General features: G+C 39.7%; 1 protein-coding gene across 3 annotated transcripts in view; it reads right to left on the reverse strand.

The window, feature by feature from the left end:
• Window positions 1-6971: 6971 nt before the first annotated feature.
• Window positions 6972-25077, reverse strand: part of PPP1R21 (protein phosphatase 1 regulatory subunit 21) — a 56675-nt gene continuing 38569 nt past the window's right edge. For 2 of the 3 annotated variants that reach the window (XM_060169388.1, XM_060169389.1), the window contains 7 exons: window positions 23369-23461; window positions 20647-20889; window positions 14553-14585; window positions 13246-13362; window positions 11064-11162; window positions 9917-10045; window positions 6972-7649 (listed from right to left, as the gene is read on the reverse strand). In XM_060169388.1, the coding sequence (XP_060025371.1) occupies window positions 7620-7649; window positions 9917-10045; window positions 11064-11162; window positions 13246-13362; window positions 14553-14585; window positions 20647-20889; window positions 23369-23461 (744 nt within the window). In that variant the 3' untranslated portion in view covers window positions 6972-7619. Of the gene's footprint in view, window positions 7650-9916; window positions 10046-11063; window positions 11163-13245; window positions 13416-14552; window positions 14586-20646; window positions 20890-23368; window positions 23462-25077 lie in introns of those variants that run through there. The other variant, XM_060169390.1, reaches the window with a different exon arrangement.

The following is a 25077-nucleotide window of genomic DNA, read 5'->3' on the forward strand; positions in this document are numbered from 1 at the left end:
GGCACTCTGGGGGAGTAAATACAAGGCCATGGTTCCTGCCACACAGCACCTGGAAGGTGTTCAGGGAGACGGCATATGTGAAAATGACTGTGAGGTGTGTTGACAATTTAACGTAACAGAAGAGATGCCCTAAGGAAATACGGGAAAGCTGGAGAAAGGGAGAATATTCTTCAGCATCTAAGCGAGATAGTAAGTGACATTTTTTTTTCTTAGTTAACTGAACTGTGTTGTTTCTATTCTTGGACCTATGGGGTGTCACCATTGAGCTATCCCACTGGTGTTTAGGGAGCAGTGGGGCTATCTAGGGAGCAGAGATCATTAAAAATAACACAAAGGTTCTAAGTGGGTAGGTGCCTTTTGAGGCTCCTACACCCACAAGCCAGACAATAGCCTCTAGCATAGCATGTTTCCACCCAGGAGTCAATTCTTCTGATCCTCCCTTTCCCAAACCAGTTATTCTAATCCTGCTCTATAACCTTTTCTTTCAAAGAGGTAGAAGAACTGTAATGGGTTTTCCTGCTCTAATTCTCTGATTGCCAGTTAATTTCCCAATTTGGAGCTAATTTACCAAACAGCTTAAAAATGTAAGGCACAGGCAAAGCTTACTGACAAGCTTTCCATTTATCATCATGGTATCTGAGGACTGGCCCTTAGCCAAGAACAGAGCTTCCTCTTCTTTCCAAGAACAGACCACTCCTTGTCAGTGTGGCTCTGCCAGATGGTTTCTTAGCCATCATCAGCCAAGGTGCTATCTTCATATGTGAGAGTTATAGAGGAGTTTGAAGCCTTTTAAGAGCTGGGAACAACTGCCAAGGTCAATGCTGCATAGAACAAAACTGCACATTTTTCTGTCTGAGGATTTTTATTACGAAGAAAGCTTTAATTCATGGTCATTTGGAGAGAGCTTTTTGCTCCAAATTTTTGGTGGCTTTCTTAGCTAATTGGTTCCTTACTTTACTTATTTTTTTCTCACATTTTTGTTTGGAAATAGCGCAGCCAAGTTTTTGTTTTGTTTTTGGTGGACAATGAACTTGGAAAGTTGTCATGTTGTTAAAAAGTATCTGTTAGTATAACTGATACAGTTTCTTACCAAAAGCAGTGGAGAATCCAGTTTTATCAATTTGGAAGTGAGCAGTTCTGCTTATAACAGCATAATGGGGGGTGGTGTTTAAAAATGACATAACAAGACACGTGCTATTTATCATAGTTTCTCAAGCTGTGCCTGGAGCATCTTATCCCTTGACCCAGGCCTGCTGCAGAACAGAACATGAACAGTGCCCCCTGGAGTTGTCCAGCCAGCAAACCTACCTCCCCACCCCATCGCATCTCATTAAAGAGCCCTTTTTCTTTATTTGGAATTTCTTATAACATAATCCTAATTTTGATTAAAAACATATATATGCATGAAAAAGAACAGGAATAAACAAAAATATTAATAGCTGAATCTCTACAAAAAGAGATGTGTGCTCTTCACACTTTTCCTCATTTTCCAATTTTCAACAAGAAGCATGCAGTATGTAATGAAGAAAAAGTTGGAAATGTCGTTTCAGTAAGTTCTGAGAATGCTGTCTTCTCCAGGAAGCAATGAATGACTAATTAAAAGCCCTTTTCTTTTTTTTTTTCTTTTGCTTCTACGTGGACTTCAGCCAACTGAGTTCCCACTCTGTGCCTAGACTGAGAATTATCTCTCATTTTTCACTTTCCATGCTTTAAGAGGCCTAGACAGAATAGATGATTCTTTGAGAGGGCACTGCAATGGCACGTAGAGGCAAAGGACACCCACTGGAAAGGCTCGTGGAATGAGACAGAGTTATTTTAAGAGCAGGACACACTTGATGCCTGGGATGGTGAGGCAGGGAGATCCCAAGACAGCAGCAGTGCTGCTGGCCTAGAGACCAAGCAGGATAGCCTGGAGCAGATCGAAGGACTCTAGGAGAGACTTCTTTTTTTTTTTTTTTCTTTGGCCACACCACACGGCTTGTGGGATCTTAGTTCCCTGACCAGGGATTGAACCCAGGGCCCCGGCATTGAGAGCACTGAGTCCTAACCACTGGACCACCAGGGAATTCCCTAGGAGAGACTTCTTGAAGAAGATAAATTTAGCTAAACACCCAATTGAATCTGACCACACTGAGACAAGAGTTATACACCTGGGAGAGAATTTAGGAATAAATTAGTGATAAGCACCATGGAAGACATAGACAGATAGATGATAGAGAGACAGACAGACAGACAGGCAATTATTTACTCCAGGGAAAACAAAGAGTTGTACAAGAAAGGAAAAATCATCATAGTACATTACATGACCCAGCTACCAACAGCATTTAAATAATCATACTAAAGTATATATGCAATATTGGCCTAATCAAAATGTTGATGTAACTAGTTTGAAGAGAAGACAGGAAAACAGAAAGCATGTACATGTATGTGAGTAGCAGGGAGAGGGAGGAAGATGAAACAGAGACAAATCCTCATCTTCCAACTGCGAAGTCAATTCATAATGCCTAACTGGAAAAGCAGAAGTAGCATGCAATTTGGAAATATGGAGACAGATACCAAAACAGTGAGTGAAAGTGCTTTTCTCTGGGGAGCATGAAATGAGGGGGAGGAGCAGTAGACTTTGTTTTTCCTCGTTTTTTCTTTGTAATAAGTTTTATTTTTGTTTTTTGTGGTACACAGGCCTCTCACTGTTGTGGCCTCTCCCGTTGCGGAGCACAGGTTCTGGACGCGCAGGCTCAGCGGCCATGGCTCACGGGTGCAGCCGCTCTGCAGCATGTGGGATCTTCCTGGACCGGGGCACGAACCCGTGTCCCCTGCATCGGCAGGCGGACTCCCAACCACTGCGCCACCAGGGAACCCCTGTAATAAGTATTTTTAGAACAGCCTGACTCAAACTGAGTTTGTAACTTTGGTAAAAATACAGACATTTAATAAAAGATGTTACAGCCTTTATGTATTATTTCTCACTTGCTGCCTTGTCTGAGATAAGCCCAGGGCAGGATGGATGACACATGGCAGTTTGTAATTATGCATTTTCACGATCACTTTGTTGCCTCACTAGCAGACTATAAGCTCTCAAGGGCAGCCAGCATGTCTGTTTTGCTTATTGCAGTCTCATCAGCACTGAGCACTCAGCGGGCACTCAACACGTACTTGTTGAGTGAATGATGAAATGGGTGAGGCAGATTTAGAAGTCAGCGCTCACCATCTTTACAAAAGTATACATAACTGAAGTGTTTACAGGGGAAACGATCCAATGTCTGGGACCTGCTTTAAAATACTCCAGGAAAAGAAGAACTGTGGGGAAAAAAAGTGAAACAAGATTAACAAAATGTTCATAAGAAGTGATGGGGACATACGGGTTCATACTAGTCTCTAGTTTTGTGTAGGCTATAGAAAATTCCCTTAAGAAAAGAGAAATAACAATGAAGGTTGTACAGAAAGAGGATTATAAGGAAGGGGCAGCATCATGGCATAAATTTATTAAATTCAGAATTTGGTAGTTGGGAAGGTTTGTGTAACAGGGAACACATAAATAAAAATAAGGGTCAGACAGAGAAAACCATAATTCAAAAAGACGCATGCACCCCAAGTTCACTGCAGCACTATTTACAATAGCCAGGTCATGGAAGCAACCTAAATGCCCATCGACAGACGAATGGATAAAGAAGCTGTGGTACATATATACAATGGAATATTACTCAGCCATAAAAAGGAATGAAATTGGGTCATTTGTCAAGACATGGATGGATCTAGAGATTGTCATACAGAGTAAGTCAGAAAAACAAATATCGTATATTAATGCATATATGTGGAACCTAGAAAAATGGTACAGATGAACCGGTTTGCAGGGCAGAAATAGAGACACAGATGTAGAGAACAACTGTATGGACACCAAGGGGGGAAAGTTGCAGGGGGCAGGTGGTGGTGGGATGAATTGGGAGATTGGGATTGACACGTATATACTGATTTGTATAAAATGGATGACTAATAAGAACCTGCTGTATAAAAAAATAACTAAAATAAAATTCAAATAAAAAATAAATAAAATAAAATAGAAATAAAAAATAAAAAGAAAATAAAAAGTAAGTGTCAGAGAAGAAAAAACTCATGTCAAAAGCAAACCTTGTACCCGGGCCATTAGCCCAAGAAGCTAAATAAATGCTGAAAGAAGGGGTAGGGATACTTAATGAAGACATGGGAAGGGAAAGTTGAATGAAGTATAGGAGTTACTGAGAACTTTAATATTTTATCCTCCAAATATATACCAACAGTGCCTGTAGGAATAGAACTGAATGCCCCTGACGTAAAAGGCTCACACCACAGCAGTGAATAACCCATGCTCTGGAATCAGACTAGCCTGGATCTGAGTCCCGGCCCTACACGTACTAGCTGTGTGACTGTGGGCAAACTGCTGAGCCTCTCTAAGCTGTAGTTTTCTGTCTATACAATGGGGACAGTAATAGCACCAATGAGATACAATTATTGGAGGTTCCAATGAAGTAAGTCCTGTCAAGTCTTACCCATGCCTGACTTAAGTAAATGGCTAACAAATGGTGGTCACTATATGCCTTGGCAAGAGATTCTGCCAAGAGAGTAAAGATCTTAGCAGTTAAGTTAAAAGGGGACAATTTTGTCAGGAAACGAACTGCACCCTCTACAGTCCTGCCCTGTCCCTCAGGGAACCCTAGGAAATCTCCCAGAGGCACTGACCCTTACAGAGTGGCCGAGCAGTCCACAAGTACAGCCTGCAGGTCTGTGGGACCAGCCACCAAGCAGGGTGATAAGGGTGCCTGGTCTGGGAGCTCTGGCAGCTCACGGCTGGTAGGAGATACAAGTCCCAGCCACCAAAGGCAAGAGGGACGCAACCCAAGATTCACATTTTCTCTGTAAATGTGAAAACAGGACAGGTCCACGTCTCAGGAGAAGTGAACTTAGAAAAACAGGCCCATGTCTCAAGAGAAGTGAAACTCTTCCTGACCCAGAGGTCTGAGGAGTTTCAGAAAGGCAGAGGGAGAGTACACTGGGTGCTTGGAGGAGAACGAGGAGAAAGCGAGCGACGGTCAGCGTACATGTCTCATTTGTACACGCTACAGCCAAATCGCGCCCAGTGGGCAATGAGGGGCCACTGTGAAGGCCTTCCTTCCAACAGGGAAACAGCTCTGCAGAGATATGTTTCAGGAAGAGTCTGGTAAAAGGGGCGGGAGGTCTGGAGAACAGGAAGACGAGTCATCCAGACGCAGGGAGCCAGGACTTGATTTAAGGTATCGAATAAGGAGAGGTTAGAATGGAGAGATATGCAAAGGCAGGAAGATTCAGTAGGACAAGATAAGCAAATGAGACGTGCCAGGCGAGGAGCAATCCAAGGTGATTCCCAGGTGTTCAGCTAAGTCACAACCAGGTGGAAGCTAGCTCGACCCTCCCTCTCAGTCAGGTTTGTTCAGGTCAAAATCCTTGGCTTCACCTTTGACTCCTCTTTCTCTCACACTCCACATTCCGCCCAGTCAACATTCATTCAACAAATAAATGCTCACTGAATGCCAGGCAGTGTTCCAGGTACAGGGGAAGATGGCAGTGAACAAACTAGACCAAAACCCTGCCTTCGTGGAGCTGTACCTTCTAGAAGAAACAGGCAATAAATTGCCTGGAAACAGGCAATAAATAAGATAAATAAGCAAAGCATATGGTATGTTAGATTCTGATAAGTATTGGGCTGGCCAAAAAGTTCGTTCGGGCCTTTCCATAAGATGTTATGGAAAGACCCAAATGAACTTTTTGGCCAAACCAATATTAGGAGTAAAACAAGGCAGAGAAGAGTAATAGAAGTGTATGGGGGAAAGAGTTGCAATTTCAGCAATTCCTATCCACTCTCTTCAAAATAAATCCAGAAACAGACTTCACACAACTTCCACTACCACCAGCACGGTCCAGGCTACCATCATCTCTCAACAGCCTCCTGCTACTGCAGTAGCTTCCCAACTTGTCTGTCTGCTTCCGCCGTTGCTCCCCTACAATCTATTCTCAGCATAGCAGCCCACAATTCCACTAAAACATAAGCCAGATGAGGACACTCCTTCATCCCAAACTCTCCAAAGGAGGAATAGAAATGGACCAGAAATTCCAAATGCAGCATCACAGAACACTGAAGGTCTAGCAGGAGCGGGAAACTCTAGGTTTACAGTGGAGCTAATCAGCACGGTGCTTGGGGGCTTAGGTGCAGCTGCAGTGAAAACAGCTGGTCCAGTTGATGGAGAATTAAAATGAGCAGGTCACAGAAAACGGAAAGGGCAAAGGGGCTAGGGACTCAAAGGGCCGGGAGGATGGGACTGAGCTGACTGACCCAGAGATCCCCGAGACAGGATTCAAACACTTTCATACTATGGGGACTGGGCACAACCACCAGAGTCTGCCTCTACAGTGGCCCAGAGGCCAAGCAGTTGGCCTTTATGTTGAGCACGGAGGGAAGCTGGTGATGAGCTCTCAGGTGAAACAGAATAAAGCATTTTTGGAGGGTGACTAGCAACTGCCTAGAGAAGAGGCTCAAAGGAGATGAAGCTGCAGGCAGGGAGGTGAGGAAGAAGGGGTTTCAGGTCTGCGGACCTAGTCTGGGGACTTGGACCTGGAGTGAAATGGGCATGTGCAGGAAACTCAGAAGAAAGGAGCAATATATTTAGAGACTTGGGGATGGAGGTGCTGGGAAAAATTTCACCCGTGAAATATACACTGAAATGACACAATGTTTATGAAAGAAACCAAGAGGAGCCTGAAAGGGCTCAGGGTCCTTGCTTGAAGCATGGTTACAAGTACCTTGGGAGGTACTCAAAGCCTTAATAAAGGATTAACTGTACAATTATTCCAATTTGGGGGATTAGAAAGATTATATCAAAATCAATTGGGATTTGGTAATTTTGTGAAGCTTACTTTAATAAGTTTTAGTTTCTTTCATCAGATTTTCATAGAGAGACTGAAAGTTTGATATAAGTACGAATTTATTGACATCAATTTCCTTAAGCTATTATTCCAACACAGAGAGGGTACTGAAGAGCTGAAGACAATGATAATAAACCCACAAGATCTGAAGTTTTCAAGGCCCACTCCCTCCAGAACAGACAGAGAGAGCAGGAGAGAGGGAGGGAGAGAGAGAGAGAATGAACAAGTCATCAAAAAGAATTGGAAACTGCTTTCAATTACAGTAAGAATTAATGACAGTTTGACAATTTAAGCATTTTATCCAGAAACACATACCTATTCCACAGATACCAAATTGATTACCATATCACTGAGTTTGAAAATATACAAAATATTTGTTGTTTTAACATACTGAAATTAAAGCCTAATTTTAAAAAGTGCACAGTAAAAACAGCATAAGGAAACCTACAATATCCATGGTATGTGTACTGTTTTCCGTTTCACTGTCAACATCAAATTCTGGATTTACCTTACTGGTTACAAATATATTTTAAATACTTCAAGGCCATTTACAACACTGACTACTTTACTAGGTCCAACAACACTCCAGCTTCCTGAAGGCGGCCAGCCCTGGACGTGGAGTCTCGGCCCCGCAGCTCCGCGCAGCAGTAGCAGCTCTGCAAAGAAGTCACCAACCAGCTCTCTGTAAACTATCGACTCTTGTTCTTTTTAGAATTCCCCTGTGCAAAGAAAAATGTCAACAATAAGAACGCCAACCTCTAGAAAAATCATTCACACAGTTTAGACACCAAGCTGTCTGGAAGCCATATTTCACTGTGGAAAACTTTAGTTTCCAAGAGGGAGAACAGCTGATAACCTTGCATCGCTAACTTTTGAACAGGAATCACAGAGCAGTTTGTTACTTTTAACTCTCCCCACTTTCTCCGTCCGTGAACCTTATTCCCCTGGGGTCTGAGGACAGGCAATAAAGAAAGAAAAGAAAGCTATCTTGGATTTATCAAACCTCAAATATTCATTTTGTTCCAAAGACAATGTAGTTTATGATTTCATAAAGCTGATAAAAACTTTTAGCCTGAACATGTTCCTTTACTGTTGAAATAAACACCTTTTAAAGGGTCTTAATAGGTACTAATTTTGAACATGTGCCAACTAACACCCCAATGGGAATGATTACTGTCAAGGGGAAGATCAGATACCAGTTGAGAACAAGTTAGAGAGAAGATGTCTTAACTTATTCCCAATTCCCTCACATATGGAGATTTGGACTTTCCAGTTTTATGTAACTTTTCTTCTTTCTGGAGAGGTTCAAATTCCTACATTTAACTATTACATATAAATACTTTTTTTCATTAAGCAGGAAATGATTGCAGAACACAAACATTAAGAGCAAGATCATAGCAAACAAATGGTTTCAGGACGTTTACTTGGCATCCAATGGAGGCCATGTCAACTCAGCCATAAGATGATGCCATAGCAATTTAAATGACTAATAACTGGGGGAGGTGTGCAAAATACAGGAACCACAGAATGATCAAAGAAAGGTTAACAACAGAAACTACAAAGTCAAGAAGGATCTCTAACTCAGTGTTTTATTAATGACAGATATTCTAAGGACTAGATTAAAAAGTTCTAAGAGGGCTTAAAACTTCCCTCACTTCTAAAGTGGCTGCAATACAATTACCTTTGGGACAATGAGCTTTGTTTGCTATACCCCACAATAACCCTTCTCAATTCAGAACCGAATGCCTTCTGCAGCTCTGAGGCCTGAAAACTTTCCCTATAATCACTGCTACTTTTTTTCAAATGTTAGGTGCTAAAGCAGGCTTTCTCCTACTACTCCCACTAACACATGTGCTTTCTACATGAGTCGGCTATTGCCCTGATGGAATATCAAGAGGCCAAAAGGGTTAAAGGAGGCCCAACACTCCACCCTCTACCTCCAAGCTAAAGTTCCTGAAGCACAAGTAACTGGAGAACCCGAATCAGAACCACACTGGTGGTTACAATCATCACAAGATGTCCCAGAAAAGCATGACAGACATTCTCTGAAGAAGCCAGAGGCCAAACAATAACACAAAACTCCACTGAGAAGCAAAATTACGTAACGCAGATTCTAGTGCATTAACATGATACATTTTCCAAGGAGATACCAACTGAGTGGGATGCTGCTCTGTACCACCACTGGCAGATGCTAAAATGAAGCTATAGTTTGTTCATCTCTATGTCTTCCCCAGAGCCAGCACACGGCAGGAACTCAATACATGCCTGCTAGATCGGTAAGGGGCAGCAGTGGATTTCAAAGAGCACAGGCTAGAGACAGTAAATCCAAGCTGCTGGTGGCAGAGTATTGTCTGAGTTATCAAAATATGCCAAGCATCTGAGATGATGCATGAAACCAACTCTCTGGCCTCTTGAAGCTTACCTTTCATGATAAGAGTATATACATTATGATACAACAAAGAGACATGATACGTGGATATGCCCTTCAACACAAAAACATTACCAATATCTACTGACCCGAGCCTGGACAAGCAGAGGCTTTATGGGAAATGAAATCTATGAAGTTTTTGGAATTTAAAGGACAAGACAGTCCTAGGTTATATGAATATGTATGAGAATAAATTTGCTAAAGAAGGTTACTCTTCAACAGCACCATTTTAGATTCACATAGATAGAGTAATCCCCATCATAAACCCCCCAAGAATCCTCCTAACTAATAGAACAGTAGCAGAAATGCCCAAAATGCCAAAAATGCCAAAAAGCAACCGTCACAGTGTTAGGGCCTCAGAGGTTAGACCTCCTCTCAACTTACAACTCAATCAAACAATCTTCATTCTACTTTCAGATAAGAAGACAAGTGAAATGATTTATAAACACTTCAGATCTCTTAACCTTTTGTTTCTGAAACACACAGCAATGAAATACCTTGTATTAAATACATTAAATATTAAATATTACACTGCAGAGAGACCCCTTCCTCCCCTACCTTACTAGACATCTTTAGTGTGTCAATCTCTTCTCTCTGTTTAGATAGTGTCTCGTTCATGCTGCACAGGTGGTCGCTCATCATACTTAACTGATCCTCATAACTCCTCTTGGTAGTCGTCAGCTCATCCTAAATGGCCAGGGAAAAAAGAAAAGAGAAAGCAAAACCCCACTAGTCATACCACTCTAAAGCTTTTTTAATTTAGGAAAAAAATGTTTGAAAAGTAACCTATCAAGATGACCTATCTGATCAATTAATATGAAGGTTAAGCCACAGGCCTAACAAGAGAGCAAAGTTAAAAGAAACAGGGCAGAGGTTTTTCTCAGCCTTCAAAATATGTTCGGAATTTCTTTGCAAAAATAAAAAAGTTTCCTTCTGTGCCAGGTATAAAGATGTCACAAAAAAAACAAGAGTGCTATATGATCTTTCTCAATTCTCTTAGGTTTTCCTGAACCTTCGGTGAGGTGGGGAAGGTGATCTCTGGCATGTTCCCACTACCCCACACCTTGACGGCCCACCATCCTCTAGGCAGGGCCCTCCCTGGAAGAAGCACCTTCCTCTCTCTTTCCAGCTCTCGGGCTCTCTTTGACCTTTTAAAATCTAATCCTGTGCTCCTAGCTAATCTGATAAACGAATTTGAAACCAGGAGGAAGTGCATGAATTATTTCTTTGCCTGTATCACTTCTATATTTAATAGGGGCTTTCTGGAAGCTAGGCTTTAAAACAAAGCAGTGAGTAAGGAGGAAAATTTTGCAGCCCTACCTTTCAGTTTACATCAGTTTTATGAAACAGTAAAGGGAAGGAACAGAGTCACATGAACAGAACAAGCCTCCCGCCCACCATGACAAGGACTAACTGGAAGGAGGAGAAAAAAGAAGGGCTTTGGGTAAATAAGTACTATTCAAAGAAATGCTGACTACAAAACTACTTACAATTAAAATAAAGTCAGAGCAATAAATAATACAACTACTTCTTGCCTGACATAAATGAGATGTTACTTTAAAATGAGTTAGAAATAAAATGGTTAGAAAAATGTTATGTCTAGAGGTTAAATGCCACCATTTGAGAAAGGAAATGCTGATTCTTTTGGCCCAAGAACTTTCAATGAAAAAAACATACCAACACTGCTTAGGTAGCATGAACTCACCTGAAGTCTGCTGTTGTTCTGACTGGCTGCTTTCATCTCTTCTGCCAGTGCCTCTTTGGACTTTTCAGCCAAGGCCAGTCTTTTAGAGAGTGCTCGGCACTGTTAAATCAGAAAACATTCAATTATCCCAGGGACCATTTCCCCAAACCAAATTTACCTCAGGGAAGGTTACTAGAAAACAATCCCCCAAACCGAAAGTACTTCCTCCCTTCCTTCCACAAATATCTACTGAATATCTACAGGCCTTGTACCACACACTGGAGCACACAAAAGAAAGATGTGGTCCTCACTCTCATCATTTTAATAAGGGGAAAAAAGTCTACTAACCCAAGCTCATCACTGTTTTTTCCTAGCTCTAGCCTGATGACCAGTGGCTACAAAACCACCAGAAGTTTCTACATTTACCCAGGATTCATTTACACCCACACTGGATGAGAAGGGAAGTGGCATCATGCAGTATGAATCCTAAGATACTTTTCTTGTGTTTTAAGTCCTTTATTGGAGACCATATCACAGAAACAATAAAAGCTTTACAGCCCCACTCAACAGATGGAAAAAAAAAGTGAGTGCAGGACTTCAAAGATCCCGCTTGCTTTCTTTGGGGATTCTAACCAAGGCTATCCAGAGACAGAGTAGATCAAGAAGCAAAAAGAAAAATTCTATTTCATACTACTGTTCAAAGAGGGCGTGCCATTAAAAGGATCACTAAATTTTCTGATAAACCATGAGATTGACAAGGAGGATCTGTTCAGACATGTGCGAATGTTATGTCAACATCAGACGCTCAGACCGACCATTCCAGTAAAGTAGTACAGAGGGTTGCCGCTTCCTGTTTACAGACAAGGAAAAACTAGAACAATTTAAAAATTCTTGTGTCACAATTGTGCTGAAAGAATTTACTAAGATAAGCAAATCTCTTGGAAATAAGGCAGCCTCAGAAATTCCCCGGTTACTCATTTCACTCCTCTCAAGAGAATTTCAGGAAAGTTCAGCCAACCAAATCAACCACCCTCCTTTAACCGCACATCTATCGGTGTGCTTAGCACTGAACCTGAAAAAGAGGGAAAGAGTTTTGCAAAGCACGGGTCCTCATGAGGATGACAATCAAGTCTAAGAGAGTAATTCAGAAGGCAGTTAGGGATCCAAACCAGGCCACCATGATGTGCTGCGTGCACTGAGTGGCTGGGATGGTAAGCACTGCAGTCGTCCAGCTTGCCATCCTCCCTGTTTTCTACAGCTCAACAGCCATCACTACTGATCATCTTATCAAACAGGTATGCATCACTAAGCTAGGCACATCATTCATTTCAGCAAGAGGAAAGAAGCAAAGCCCCCCTCCACTCCTAGCAACTGGATTCCCATCAACTCTTCTCTGTCTCTGTAAAACAGGACAAAATCACAAAGTCGCATCCCAATGAAGGGTGTTGTCTTTCCTTTGTCAATTTCCTTAACAGTTTAAAGCATTATAATTCTCCGTCTAACATCTATAACTAACCTTTTAATGAAAAGTTTCCCATCAGAGACCTTACAGGTATTCTTATATATTGAGCGACATCCATTCTATCTTATCATTTGTTTCTCACTCTTCGATATCTGTAATTTCTTCCTTCATTTTCTCCCCTTCTTATCAATGAATTTGTATAATTTTATTATCTTGCATAGTGTTTTTCTAATCCTCTTAAGAAAATGAATTATTTGGTGAGGGAAGAAGAAAATGTAACAAAAAGAAAGATTTTGTATTTTTTAAAGGTTGAAAGAGGTTACATTTTGCATTTTATCATTTACAAAAACTGATTTCCACAAGTTGTCATTAGAAACTAGAGAGTATTTAAAAAAAAAAAGAACCAGGCATACTTTGCTTTGAATTTCCCTAAACGAAAATTCCTTGACCTATGAATGTTACCTGCCTATAACTCTCTAAAACAAGATTATAATTATAATCTATAATTATGATGCTCCAAAACATGCTACATAACCATAAGAAAGGCTACCTGTTATATTCACTGCAATAAAGATTTTTGGTTGGTATGTGGACCAACCTCTACGAACTCTAACCAAATCCATATTGCAGACACACAGACTCTGACCTCTCTCTTCTAGTGAACAGCAGGAGGCCAGGACAGTGACCTAATTCCTGAAGGGGTTAGAAAAATCCACCTGATCCAATTAACTCTCCACTCACCTCAGCATAAAAATGCACTGACTTGCTATCAGCCAGCTGCAGCTGAGACGTCAGTTCCACTATCCTTGCCATGTAGTGATTTCTAATTAAGTCTTCCCGAGATTCCACATCTGGAGCCTAAACAGAGCACACATAACTCAATAAATAAATGCTAGTGGAATGAAGCAGTTCTGAGAGAGAGAGAGAGAGAGAGGAAAAAAAAAATTAATATCACTTTAGCAAAAAAAAAAAAAAAAAAAGACATTTCCTACATTTTCCTTTGAAATTTGATGGGAAATCCTAGTTTTCCCACCCCTCAGAGAAACTTCAGACAGGGCAGGTAAATAGATATGGCAAATTTCTTTTATTCAGCACCCTGCCTATCTCACAATGAAGCTGGGGCTTCAAGAGAACAAAGCAGCAGTGAAGTCTTGGGAGGCCCACCACCCATGGGGCCATGTCTCTCCACTCAGTTTTTACTTGCCACACACCTAACTTTCAAAATCTCAATCTGTCTGACTCCTATGTCCTCCTCTAACTGGAAGAGAACAGGTGAAAGGGGAGCATTTATTGGAACTCCTAAAAATCTGAACATTCTTTTTTTCCCCCAAATTATCTTAAAAAAGCTCTTATACTCTTAAACATACTAACAAATTAAACTATTTCTATAAAGAACAATTTATGGCCCTTGTCCCAGACTAGATTTCTACTAGTTACTCTAGCAATGACACACCACTCAGTTTAGTTTAAAAATATATGCAGAAGTTCAAGGTTACCTAAAGTATAAGGCTAATAAGGAAATCAAAGCATTTACTTGAACTATATTTACCAGTTTACCATACTGACTGGAAAGCTGAGTGACTTCAGTGTTCTTTTAATGGTTATTTGTGAGCTTGTAATATCTGTAATATTTCAAAATCTTGTAATATTTCAAAACTAAAATGTGCAAACCTATCTGACAAGCCAAATCTGACCTGGGTTCAGTCACTTGAGGGCTGAAAAGAACTACCAAGCCCACTGATGGTCAAGGCCCTGAAAAGCCCCGCTTTGCCAGCTGGCCCACTGGGAGGGTAATGGCTCACAGCCTCCTGCCACATGCCAGCGAGCTTGTCAAACTGCCAAGTCAAGTCATTCAAGGAGGCAATTACAGACAGGCTGTAATTTATTGGTGACAGTTAAAACTGACCCAGAGAGAAAAGCAACATGGATCCACATTTGCTAGAATTGTCAGAAACGCAATTAGATGAAGCTGACTTTTGCCGGATTTTGTCAACAAACATGTGGCAAGATGTTTACTAACAAACAACATGATATTAAGCACACATTACCTCACTGTCAGACGTCCTGGTTAAAATCCCAATCTAGAACATAAGGGAAAAAAGCTTTAGAACAGACTGCTTACACGTCAAACGCAATAGCTTAAACACTTGTAATGTTTTTCTCTTCTCAGTTCACACTGTTTCAAAGCACACTTGTGGGAATTCCCTGGCAGTCCAGTGGTTAGGACTCAGCTTTCACTGCTGTGGGCCTGGGGTTCGATCCCTGGTTGGGGAACTAAGATCCCACAGGCTACATGGCATGGCGAAAAAAGTAAAATAAAAAAATAAAAATAAAATAAGCAACATTTAAAAAAAATAAAACAAAATGAACAAACAAAACAACAGCAGCAACAAAAAACCAAGCACACTAGCAGTGGAGTTCTAGACGATTACCCTCAAATCAATCATCTTTCAACACAAAGAAGCTGGACCTACAGATAAGTAACCACAGTCATGATTTCTGTCATGAGGCAGTAATGGATAGTGACCATCACTATTTCCTCTATCAGAATGCTGTTAGCCGTTTTCACTGAAACCCAACAAACTGTCTGGGAAGAGAGAGAGGAAGAACAGTTTTTAACTCCTCTTGTCATTGCTATGCTTATTTCCAAAGCAGCGGCCAAGGAGGCCTAAAGACAGTTTCATGGCGACCATAATAACGAAACATTCCAAACGCAAAACACAAATAGCAAACTCTCTGGCGGAAAGGTCAAAAGGATAAAGAATATCATTATGACATTAATAAGTATTAACTTCAGATTTAAACTAATGAAAAAGTATATGTATTATAGACATACTCAAGTGCTGCCAGGTTTTTTAAAGCTTGCTTTTGTGGATTCAGAGTTCAAAACCAGATAGTAGTCATGGTTCTTGAATTCATTTTATTGTTTAAAGTGGAAGGGCATGTGCTTGGGCTCAGTAAGTTAAGGAAACTATTGGAAACTCAGTTTTGATGGATTCTGTTAATCAGAGATGACACCCAACAAACAGTTTTCATGGATTCTAAATAATATTCTCAAGAGTACTACTCTGAACTGTGAGCAGTATATGAATGTTATGCCCAACTAGCTGTAAAAGGATCTTTTTTATAAGACCTTTTTTTATAGAGGAGCCATAATTTTTTACACACTAAAGCAGGAATAGCAATTAGTCTTTCAGTGAAAAACCGTTTACAGTAACACACTCATCATTTTAATTTTATACATTCAAATATGAGTACATTTGGCAAAATAAATCACAAGCATGGGATCTACCCCTTATCCCCTTTACTCCTGGGTTATGGTTTGAGAATGTGGTACAGCAAACAGTCCTGAAAAGGAATGGAATCATATAACTTCAAGAAAAAGTTGCGAAATTTATAATTTCAACATTTTCTCATATGCCACTGATGAGAGTTTAAACTAATACCGTCCTTTGAGAAAATAATTTGGCAGTAGAGATCAAGGAACTTAAAAATATTCATGCCTTTTGACCCAATAACTCTAACCCTAAGAATATACCCCAAAGAAATCATCTGGATGCAGAAAGAATCTTATGCATAAAAATGAGATGTTATTTAAAATAATAAAAATTATAACCAATGTCATAGGTAAACTAAGGTATATTCTATATAGAATACTATGGAATCAATAACTAAGTTTACATAGAGTTTCTAATAACAGGATGTTTGTTTATTAATGTTATGCTAAAAGATTTTAAATTTTATATAGTATAATGTCAACCAAGTATGAAATTATGTAAAAAAAATGTTAACAGTGGTTGTTAGGTATTCAGGAAAATGTCAACATTTTTTTCTTCTTTCACTCTTCTGTATTTTAAAATTATCTACAACGTACATGTATTGTTTTTATACTTGAAATATATATATTTTAAAATTCTGTGAATTTAAGCAGTGCTTTTTTTTTTTTTTTTTTTGCGGTACGCGGGCCTCTCACTGTTGTGGCCTCTCCCGTTGCGGAGCACAGGCTCCAGACACGCAGGCTCAGCGGCCATGGCTCACAGGCCTAGCCGCTCCGCAGCATGTGGGATCTTCCCGGACTGGGGCACGAACCTGTGTCGCCTGCATCGGCAGGCAGGCTCTCAACCACTGCACCACCAGGGAAGCCCTAAGCAGTGCATTTTAATTTCAGCAAAAAAAATGAAAACTTGTAGTTTTCTGTGCTTTTTCTTTCTTGAGGTTACTGTTATCTTTTTTTTTGGCTGCGTTGTGTCTTCTTTGCTGTGCACGGGCTTTCTCCAGTTGCGGCGAGTGGGGCTACTCTTCATTGTGGTGGCTTCTCTTGTTGCGGAGCACGGGCTCTAGGTATGCGGGCCTCAGTAGTTGTGGCTCGCGGGCTCTAGAGCGCAGGCTCAGTAGTTGTGGTGCATGGGCTTAGCTGCTCCATGGCATGTGGGATCTTCCCGGACCAGGGATCGAACCTGTGACCCCTGCATTGTCAGGCAGATTCTTTGTGTGTGTGTGTGTGTGTGTGTGTATGTGTGTGTGTGTGTGTTTGTGGTACACGGGCCTCTCACTGTTGTGGCCTCTCCCGCCGCGGAGCACAGGCTCTGGACGCGCAGGCTCAGCGGCCACGGCTCACGGGCCCAGCCGCTCCGCGGCATGTGGGATCTTCCCGGACCGGGGCACGAACCCGTGTCCCCTGCATTGGCAGGCGGGCTCTCAACCACTGCGCCACCAGGGAAGCCCGGCAGGCACACTGCGCCACCAGAGAAGTCCCTATCTTTTATTACAATAATTAACAGGGGGCTGAATGTTCAAATTACAGTCCTAGATATGTTAATTAAACATAATAAACATTTAACTTTTGCAATGTTATAGGGTTAGAAATAAGAAGTTTCTATCTGATGTAACTTTTTCAGCCCCAAAGTGCTTGAACCAAAGGAATCTTCTGGGGACTTTTGAGTTTTCTTTGTTAGTCAATTAACTTTAAAATGGGCATAGACTTTGTACCAACACCCAAGAGGAAGACAACAGAAGGAGACACACACACTCAGTTCACTTAACTTCACTTAAGGCAGGATGGGAGGTTGCGGGGGGTGGGGTGATAAAAAGAAAGGCTGAAAAGGAAACATCAGGGAAGGCAAAAAAAAAAAAAAAAAAGCCTCCCTTTTTCTCTCTATTGTCTCCAGGTTATTTTCGGCAGGAATCTGCCACGTGCAGAGAGAGAAAGTGAATTATGTGGGGAGACCCTTCTCTCAGCCTGAAATACTCTTCTCCTGCCTTGGCCTCCTGCTCATTTATGAAACACACCCATGTTACCTCCTTTGGGATGCCCTCCCCAAGCCCTCCAGGCGACTTCTCTGTCATCTCCCAGCACTCTGGACAGATGTCTATCCAGGCTCTCATTCCATTAGACTGAAAGCAACCAAGGGATGGGAGTAGATTCACCATATAGACTAGACTGTGAAAAATGCAAGGAGGCCAACCAGGTCTTGGTTCTCTGATCCTGACTGTCGAAGACAATGCCCAAAACTGGGGTTCATGGAAAATGTGGCAACTCAACTGTACCTTAATGATGGGAAGAGTTTTGAATTCAAGAGAGTCAAGGAGTTGGAAGGCAAAGTATTTGAGTATGTAGGTGACAGGAGTTATGAATAAATAGGCATCCAGGCAAAAGAAACAGCTTGAACAATACAGGGAAGCAAAAACACAAAAAACGTTATCAGGAAAGAAAGCTCGGATTGAGTTTGTACAGGGAAATGCTGAAGAAAGGTAGTTTGGAATAGGTGTTCACAGACCTTGAATGCCAAACTAATGAGTGGACTATATCCTATAGATAATAGGGAGCCACTAAAAGTCTAGAAGCAACAGAGTGCATAATCAGTAACACACTCTACGAAAATTACTCTGCTAGCACCTTATGAAGTGGGTGGGAGGAAAGAGATCCTTAACAGATGCAGACAGAAATAGCACACACATGCTAACCAGACAGACAACTGAAAGTTACAGCAACTTCCAAACTCACCAAACCCAAATAAAGTCATCATCACTCACAGACCAATAGTGTTTGGTACTAAAGGTTTCCCATGTCCCTGGAAATCTTTCTCACTTACATATGTAAGAATAGTGTGCTCTCCTTTGAAAATGTTCAAATAAAAAGACAGTCCTCAACTTTCAGCAACTGACATTAATGACTCAAATACACCAGTGTTGCCAACTTCCAGTACTTCAGAAAGGCAAGCCATAAACAAATACGTTTGTCCGCTGATCTATTTTCTGACACCCATCAGAGCACAAGGCCATGCTGATTAAAAGGACAGGGTGTGGACCTAGATGTTCTGGGTTTGAACCCTAGATCCATCACTTACCAAGTGTGTGACTTCAGATGAGTTACTCTACCTCTCTGTCCACCAGTTTCCTCATCTATAAAATGAAGATATGATAGTACCTGCAACCTCATAGGATCTGTGTGAGGACTGACTGAGTTAACACACTGAAAAGTCCTTAGAACCGTGGCTGGCATATGATTACTGCAATTACTATCACTGTCATCAGTGCCCTCCCTGGTCTGGTCCCATAGTTACTCCCTGACAGCACCAATTACTGTTAGTGCAAATGGGAGAAAACGGAAGGAGCAGATGCAGGGAAGCAGGGAGAGAAGACAGGAGAAAGAAGAAATCAGACCCAATGGAGAACAGTCTGACCTGATCAATAACCAGACTCTGAAGGAAAGTCCAAAGATGAGTGCTGGCAGTGCTGCACTTCCCCAGATGGCACCCGAACTGATGTCAGGATTCTGCTCTGTTTGCTAAATGTTCTTCTAAGCAGTCACCTGCCCCTGTCAGAGGCAACGTGCAACACCTGCGGCTGAGACTCAGCCTTGCCATCAGGGGTCACATAGGATCATCCAGTGAGCATAGCAGCCATTCAAACCACTGCTCTGAGAAGTCTGCTTTATGTTTTTTACTTTTCTAAAACATTTTCATTCTTTTTTCCTCCCCTACATTTTATTATGAAAATTTTCAAACATATAGAAAAAAGTATGATAATCATATGTAGCCACCATCTACATTCAGTAATTAACAATTTGCTCATTTGCTTAATTTATCTGTGTGTGTATATATTTCCTGAACAATCTGAGAGTAAGTTGCAGATATGATGATACCTTACCCTGAGTACTTTAGCATTTATCTCCAAAAAATAAAGGTATTCTCCTAAATAATCCAATTATCATTATCACACCTAAGAAAACTAATAATAATCCACGTTTCTCACACTGTTGAGGTGCAGTGAGGTCTGTATACATCTTGAAAACAGAAGTTAATTTGTATATATTACTATCAGGTATGCTCTGAATCAGATGCAAGGGAGATGTGAGAAGGACCATGACTTGCTGTTCAAAAGCATCAGTGAGCTACAGGGGTAGCCTTAGGACAGGGCTGTCAAAAAGTGCCATGGTTCTCCTTAAATTTCTCAAAAAATGCTAACGAAAATATATTTAATGAGATCATTCTAATTTTGAGGGTTTTTTTCCCTTCCCTTCCTGATTTCAGTTTTTCTAGATTTTCTAATTTTTTTTTAACAGTGGGCAGAAAAATATAATCAGAAAACTTTTCTCAATGTAACTGAATTTTATAATTCCAACAGAGATGTTTCTTCACCTTCTAAATCACTGCTTTAAATATAAGCAAGAAATATAAAGTTGCAAAATAACTTGTCAGTATATTGTCTTATGAAGTTTAGCTAATCTGATGGGTTTCTATATTATACGTATGTCATAAAGCTTTATACTACCTAGGAATACACCATGTAATTGGTTAAAAATGGTATTTGTCGTCATTTCTATAAAAAGTTAGGCAGTTAGTCCTTTGTCAGAAACATAACCCCCATATCACCAATGTTGCAGTGGAGAAACAGAATCATTTTAAATTTGACTTACTATATCTTCTCCAGGAACACAGCCCTTACCGTGGGGAAGTCTCACATGTAAAATCAAAGCGAATTTAATAAGGTTGCTTTTTTGAAGGGGGCATCCTGCTTACCAATCTGCTTTTTCTAGAGCACATGGATTATTCCTGTTATCAAGTGACATGTACTTTAGATGGTTAACACTGAACACTAAGATGGATTCCCACCAATTACCATTTAAAAAAAGACACTTACCAAACTAGTGCTGTGAACGGGCACCGGCACAGCCTTGGCAGACGCATCTTCCTGGCCCGCAGCGGTCATCACGGCGGCCCCTTCCTGGGCTACCCCAACCGCCTGCCCACTACTTGTGCTCTTCAGTTTATCTGCAGTTCGCTGGTTTTCTTTCTCCAGCTTGATTTTAGCTAACTGTGCTTCCAACATCCAATGTTCTTTTTCCTGCTCCAGTTTAGAAATCTTCTCCAAACTCTGCTGAACCTTGAAAGCAACAGAGAGTTCTGCACCTTAGAGGATGATGCAGACAAAACTTACCAGCCAAAAAAATACTTTATGGAATGTAGACCAAAACTACTTCACAGGTGTGAAAACAAAAAAGCTTGATCCTGGAATAGGGAACGTTTTATTAAACAGGATACAAAAAGCACAACCATAAATTGAGAAATTGAACTAGAATGAAATTTTTAAAATCTCTATTTATCACAAGGTATAATAAAGAGAGTAAACAGGAAAGCCACAAAGTGGTAGATGCATGTATCCAACAGTGGACTAATACCCATTACATATAAAGAACTTCTATAAATCAATGATAAAAAGACAGTCAACCTAATAGAGAAACAGGAGAAAAGAAGACTTGAATAGGCACCTGAACGTTACTATAAACATAAAAAAGAAGGTATCCAATGTCACTATTAACCAAGGAAAAGCAATTTAAAACCACCCAAATGAATAAAAACAAAACACACAAAAAAAACACCCAAATGACTAAAATGAAAGACAGAAAATACAAAGATGGACATGTTTATGGAGCAACTGGAACTATCATATAGTGCTTGGGGGAGTGGAATTTGGGACAAACACTTTGAAAACTGTTTGGCAGGATCTTTGAAAATTGAACTTGTATCCTATGACTTAGCAATTCTACTTCTAAGTATACGCCCAAGAGAAAAACATGTATGTTTATCAAAAGACAAGTATAAGAATGCCCATAGCAGCCCTACGATAGTCAAACACTTGAAAACTACCCAAATAGTCATAAGCTGTAAGAATGGATAAATAAATTATGTATTTTCACACGACAGAATACTCAACAGGAATGAAAATGGACCAATTACAACTACATATAACATGGATGAATATTATAAATATAATGTTGAACAAAAGAAGCCAGATCTGAAAGAGATGCTACATAATTCTCATTTAATATGAAGTTCAGTATCAGGCAACAGAACAAAGAATGCAGGATAATGGTTACCTCTGGGGAAAGAGGAGAGTAATAACTGGAAAGGGGTATGAGGAAAGTTTCTGAGGTCCTGGCAATCTTTTTTTTACAGGTATATACCTTACATAAAGAAATATTCTTTTTTAAAAATTTTATCTAGCTACCGGTTACATTAATGTGTTTACTTATGAAAATTCACTGAAATATATTAATAATTTATATACTTTTCTTTAAGTATGTTATGCTTCAATAAGAAGCTTAAAAAAAGCTAATTTTCAAGGCAAATGAAAGCTTGAGAATTAAATAAAAACAATCTTAGAGTGAATTCCAAATGCTTTACCAACTATCATCGTTGAACAATTACCACGTACCACTGTTCATGATATTTTCCTGCCAGTATCCTACTGAAGCCTCCTAACAGTCCTACAATTCTCACGTCTCAAAGAGGAGAGCTTGAAGTCCCAGCAGCTCGACCACCTGCAAAGCTAACAGACAGAGCCAGGATGTGGGACCTCATGAGTCTGGCTCACAAGTTTGATTCTTTTCACCCTATCACACTGCCTCTCATTGGCTCAATTAATCCTTACGGGACCCTGAAAGGTAGGTATTATCCTCGCTTTAGAGAGGCAGGATGTGAGACCCGGAGTGCTTATCAGACTAGCCTGCAGCTGGTCAATGGCAGAGTGGGAAAAGCAATAGCTCTGAAGTCAGACCATTCTGCTACTTACTAGCTACTATGGATAAAAGCTGTTTAATTTCTTTGAGCCTTACTTTCCTCAAATAAAATAAGAAGGAAATCTAAAATGAATTTTTAAGATACTCCACATTTCACTGTTTGTCTCAGGAATTTTGTTTTTTAGGAATTATTATGTGGATTAAATTTTTAGCTTCAACATCCTATTGAATTAATGTTGAAAAGATAAGTGATATGTGTCCAATGAAAATAAGGTCGGCATAGGCAAAATACTGTTTCAGATAAATTTGTGCTCTCTTTAAAATAAATGTTTCCAAAACTAAAGCAAGCCAGGTGTTAAAGTAAATAAATCTCTGGCGAATGCTAAACTGGGGTCAGTTTGTACCAACTTCTGAAAAAAATAATACCACCTACCTCCACCTGCCACCCAAATTCAACTGATCAATTGAGCATTGGAAATTTTTCATTCCTGTCCATTTAGGAAATAAAAATAACTCACTGAGTCTCTAGCCACACCCCCCTTTTTTGCCTTATTATTTCAGACATTTAAATCTAGTACCTAAATAATTAATCAGCATGGCCAGAGCGTGCTGATATTACTTTACTGGCAATCATAACACCAGTTGAATCAGGATGACTTATTTAGAGTATCAACAAATGGTTTTCAATGAATTATGCTTATGGTGCTTTTTAAGCATGTGTTAATTAACTTCACATGTTTACTTACATAGCCTTTTAAATTGCTCTATGTGTATGAAAACCTTTTATAGGGGATTTTATATTCATGCTCTTTAACAAGTACCATGATTTTCCCGATGCCATACCTGTTGTGCAAGGCCTTCTCGACTTTCAGTAGAGCTGAGAAGGACCCGGCGGTTTGCCAGTGCTTCTTCATAAGGCACAGATTCCAAGAGGGGCTATGGAAAAAGCATCATAAGAAATAAAGAAAAAGGTCGCATCATTTCCCTGATCTTACAAATAAGAATGCTAAATGAGGTTTGATAATAAAATTCAGATGTATGTCCACATAGACTAGTTCCTTTAATACACATAAAAAAAGAACTTTAAAAAGAAAAGAAAAGAAAAAGAATGAAGGGGAACATGTCATACCAGTTACAAGAGACACTATCTAAAACTATAAGACTTGCACCAAAATAGACAGATGAAGGAATGGCAAAGAAAATCTAGAAACAGACAAAAGCACATACAAAAATGTATTATGTGACAAATGTTGCATTTTTAAGTCAATGCAGAAAGGATAAGTCATGCAAGGACAATCAGTTAATAATTTAGAAAAATAACTATTTAGACCCCAATTTCATACCTATATCAGAATAAATAAATTCAAGATGGGCTGAAGATTTCAATCTAAAAAGTTTAGACCACAAAAATACTGGAAGAAAATATAGGTGAACTGACTTTCCAAGAGTCACCTGAGAATCACCACCGTAAAGAAAAAGCCTGGTTTGATGATATAAAAATTAAAACTTCTAAATTTTGAAAAATTATTACAGCAAACTGAGGAAAAATATTTCCGACATAAACAAAGGACTAAAATCCTTAACATAGAGCTCCTTCAACCCCAATTAGGAACATTTATTTAAAAACAGGTAAACAACTTGAACAGGAAATTGAAATAATATAAACAGTAAATTTATGAAAGGATGTTCTATTTCAATAACAAGCAAAGAAATGAAAATTAGAACAATAACACGGAACTTCTTGTTTCTAAGATTGACAAATTAAATTTACGGGTTAAATTTAAACTTCTATTGCTGGTGAACTATAAAAAGGTAACCTTTGAAACATTCACAGACTTTGAATGAGCAATTCCATTTTTAGGAATTAATCATAAAGATATAATTAAAACAATTAGGTAGCCTTATACGTTTCTAGGAGTGTACAACCACTCTTACGGGTAATCTGGCAGTAAATATTAAAACTTAAAACCACATTATCCAGAACATTCCACCTCTCAGTAATCCACACATATGCCCAAGGAGGCATTTACAAAGCTATCCATTGCAGTATAATTCTAACAGTGAAAAACTGGAATCAACCTAAATGCCCACCAAAAAGAGACTACCTAAATGAACCACGGAATACCTATATCATAGATTTCAATGCTGTGTTTAAAATGAATAAAGTAGCCATTATATCTATTGATACAGACAGGTCTCTAAAACATATTTTAAATGAAAAAAGGAAGCTACACAATGAAATATGCATTTTAGTTAAAAAAATTAGAAAAGTCTTTATATTCTTCATATTTTGCATATAGTTCAAAGTTTACAGAGATGAGTACAAATGCTCCAAGAGTCTGGAAGGTTACACACCAAACTGATAACTATAGTTACCTCCGGAGAGGAACTGGAATTAGGGATTGTAATTTACCTATAATGCTCTCATGTAATATAAGAATGTATTTATGCATTGTGTAACTAAAAGTTAGAAAGAAATAAAGAGAGAAAGGTAAATACACAAAGTTGCATGTGCAAGAATATCCCCTGTAGTATTGCATATAACAGTGAAA

The sequence above is a fragment of the Lagenorhynchus albirostris genome, chromosome 13 (assembly GCF_949774975.1).
Source record: "Lagenorhynchus albirostris chromosome 13, mLagAlb1.1, whole genome shotgun sequence".
NCBI lineage: Eukaryota > Metazoa > Chordata > Mammalia > Artiodactyla > Delphinidae > Lagenorhynchus > Lagenorhynchus albirostris.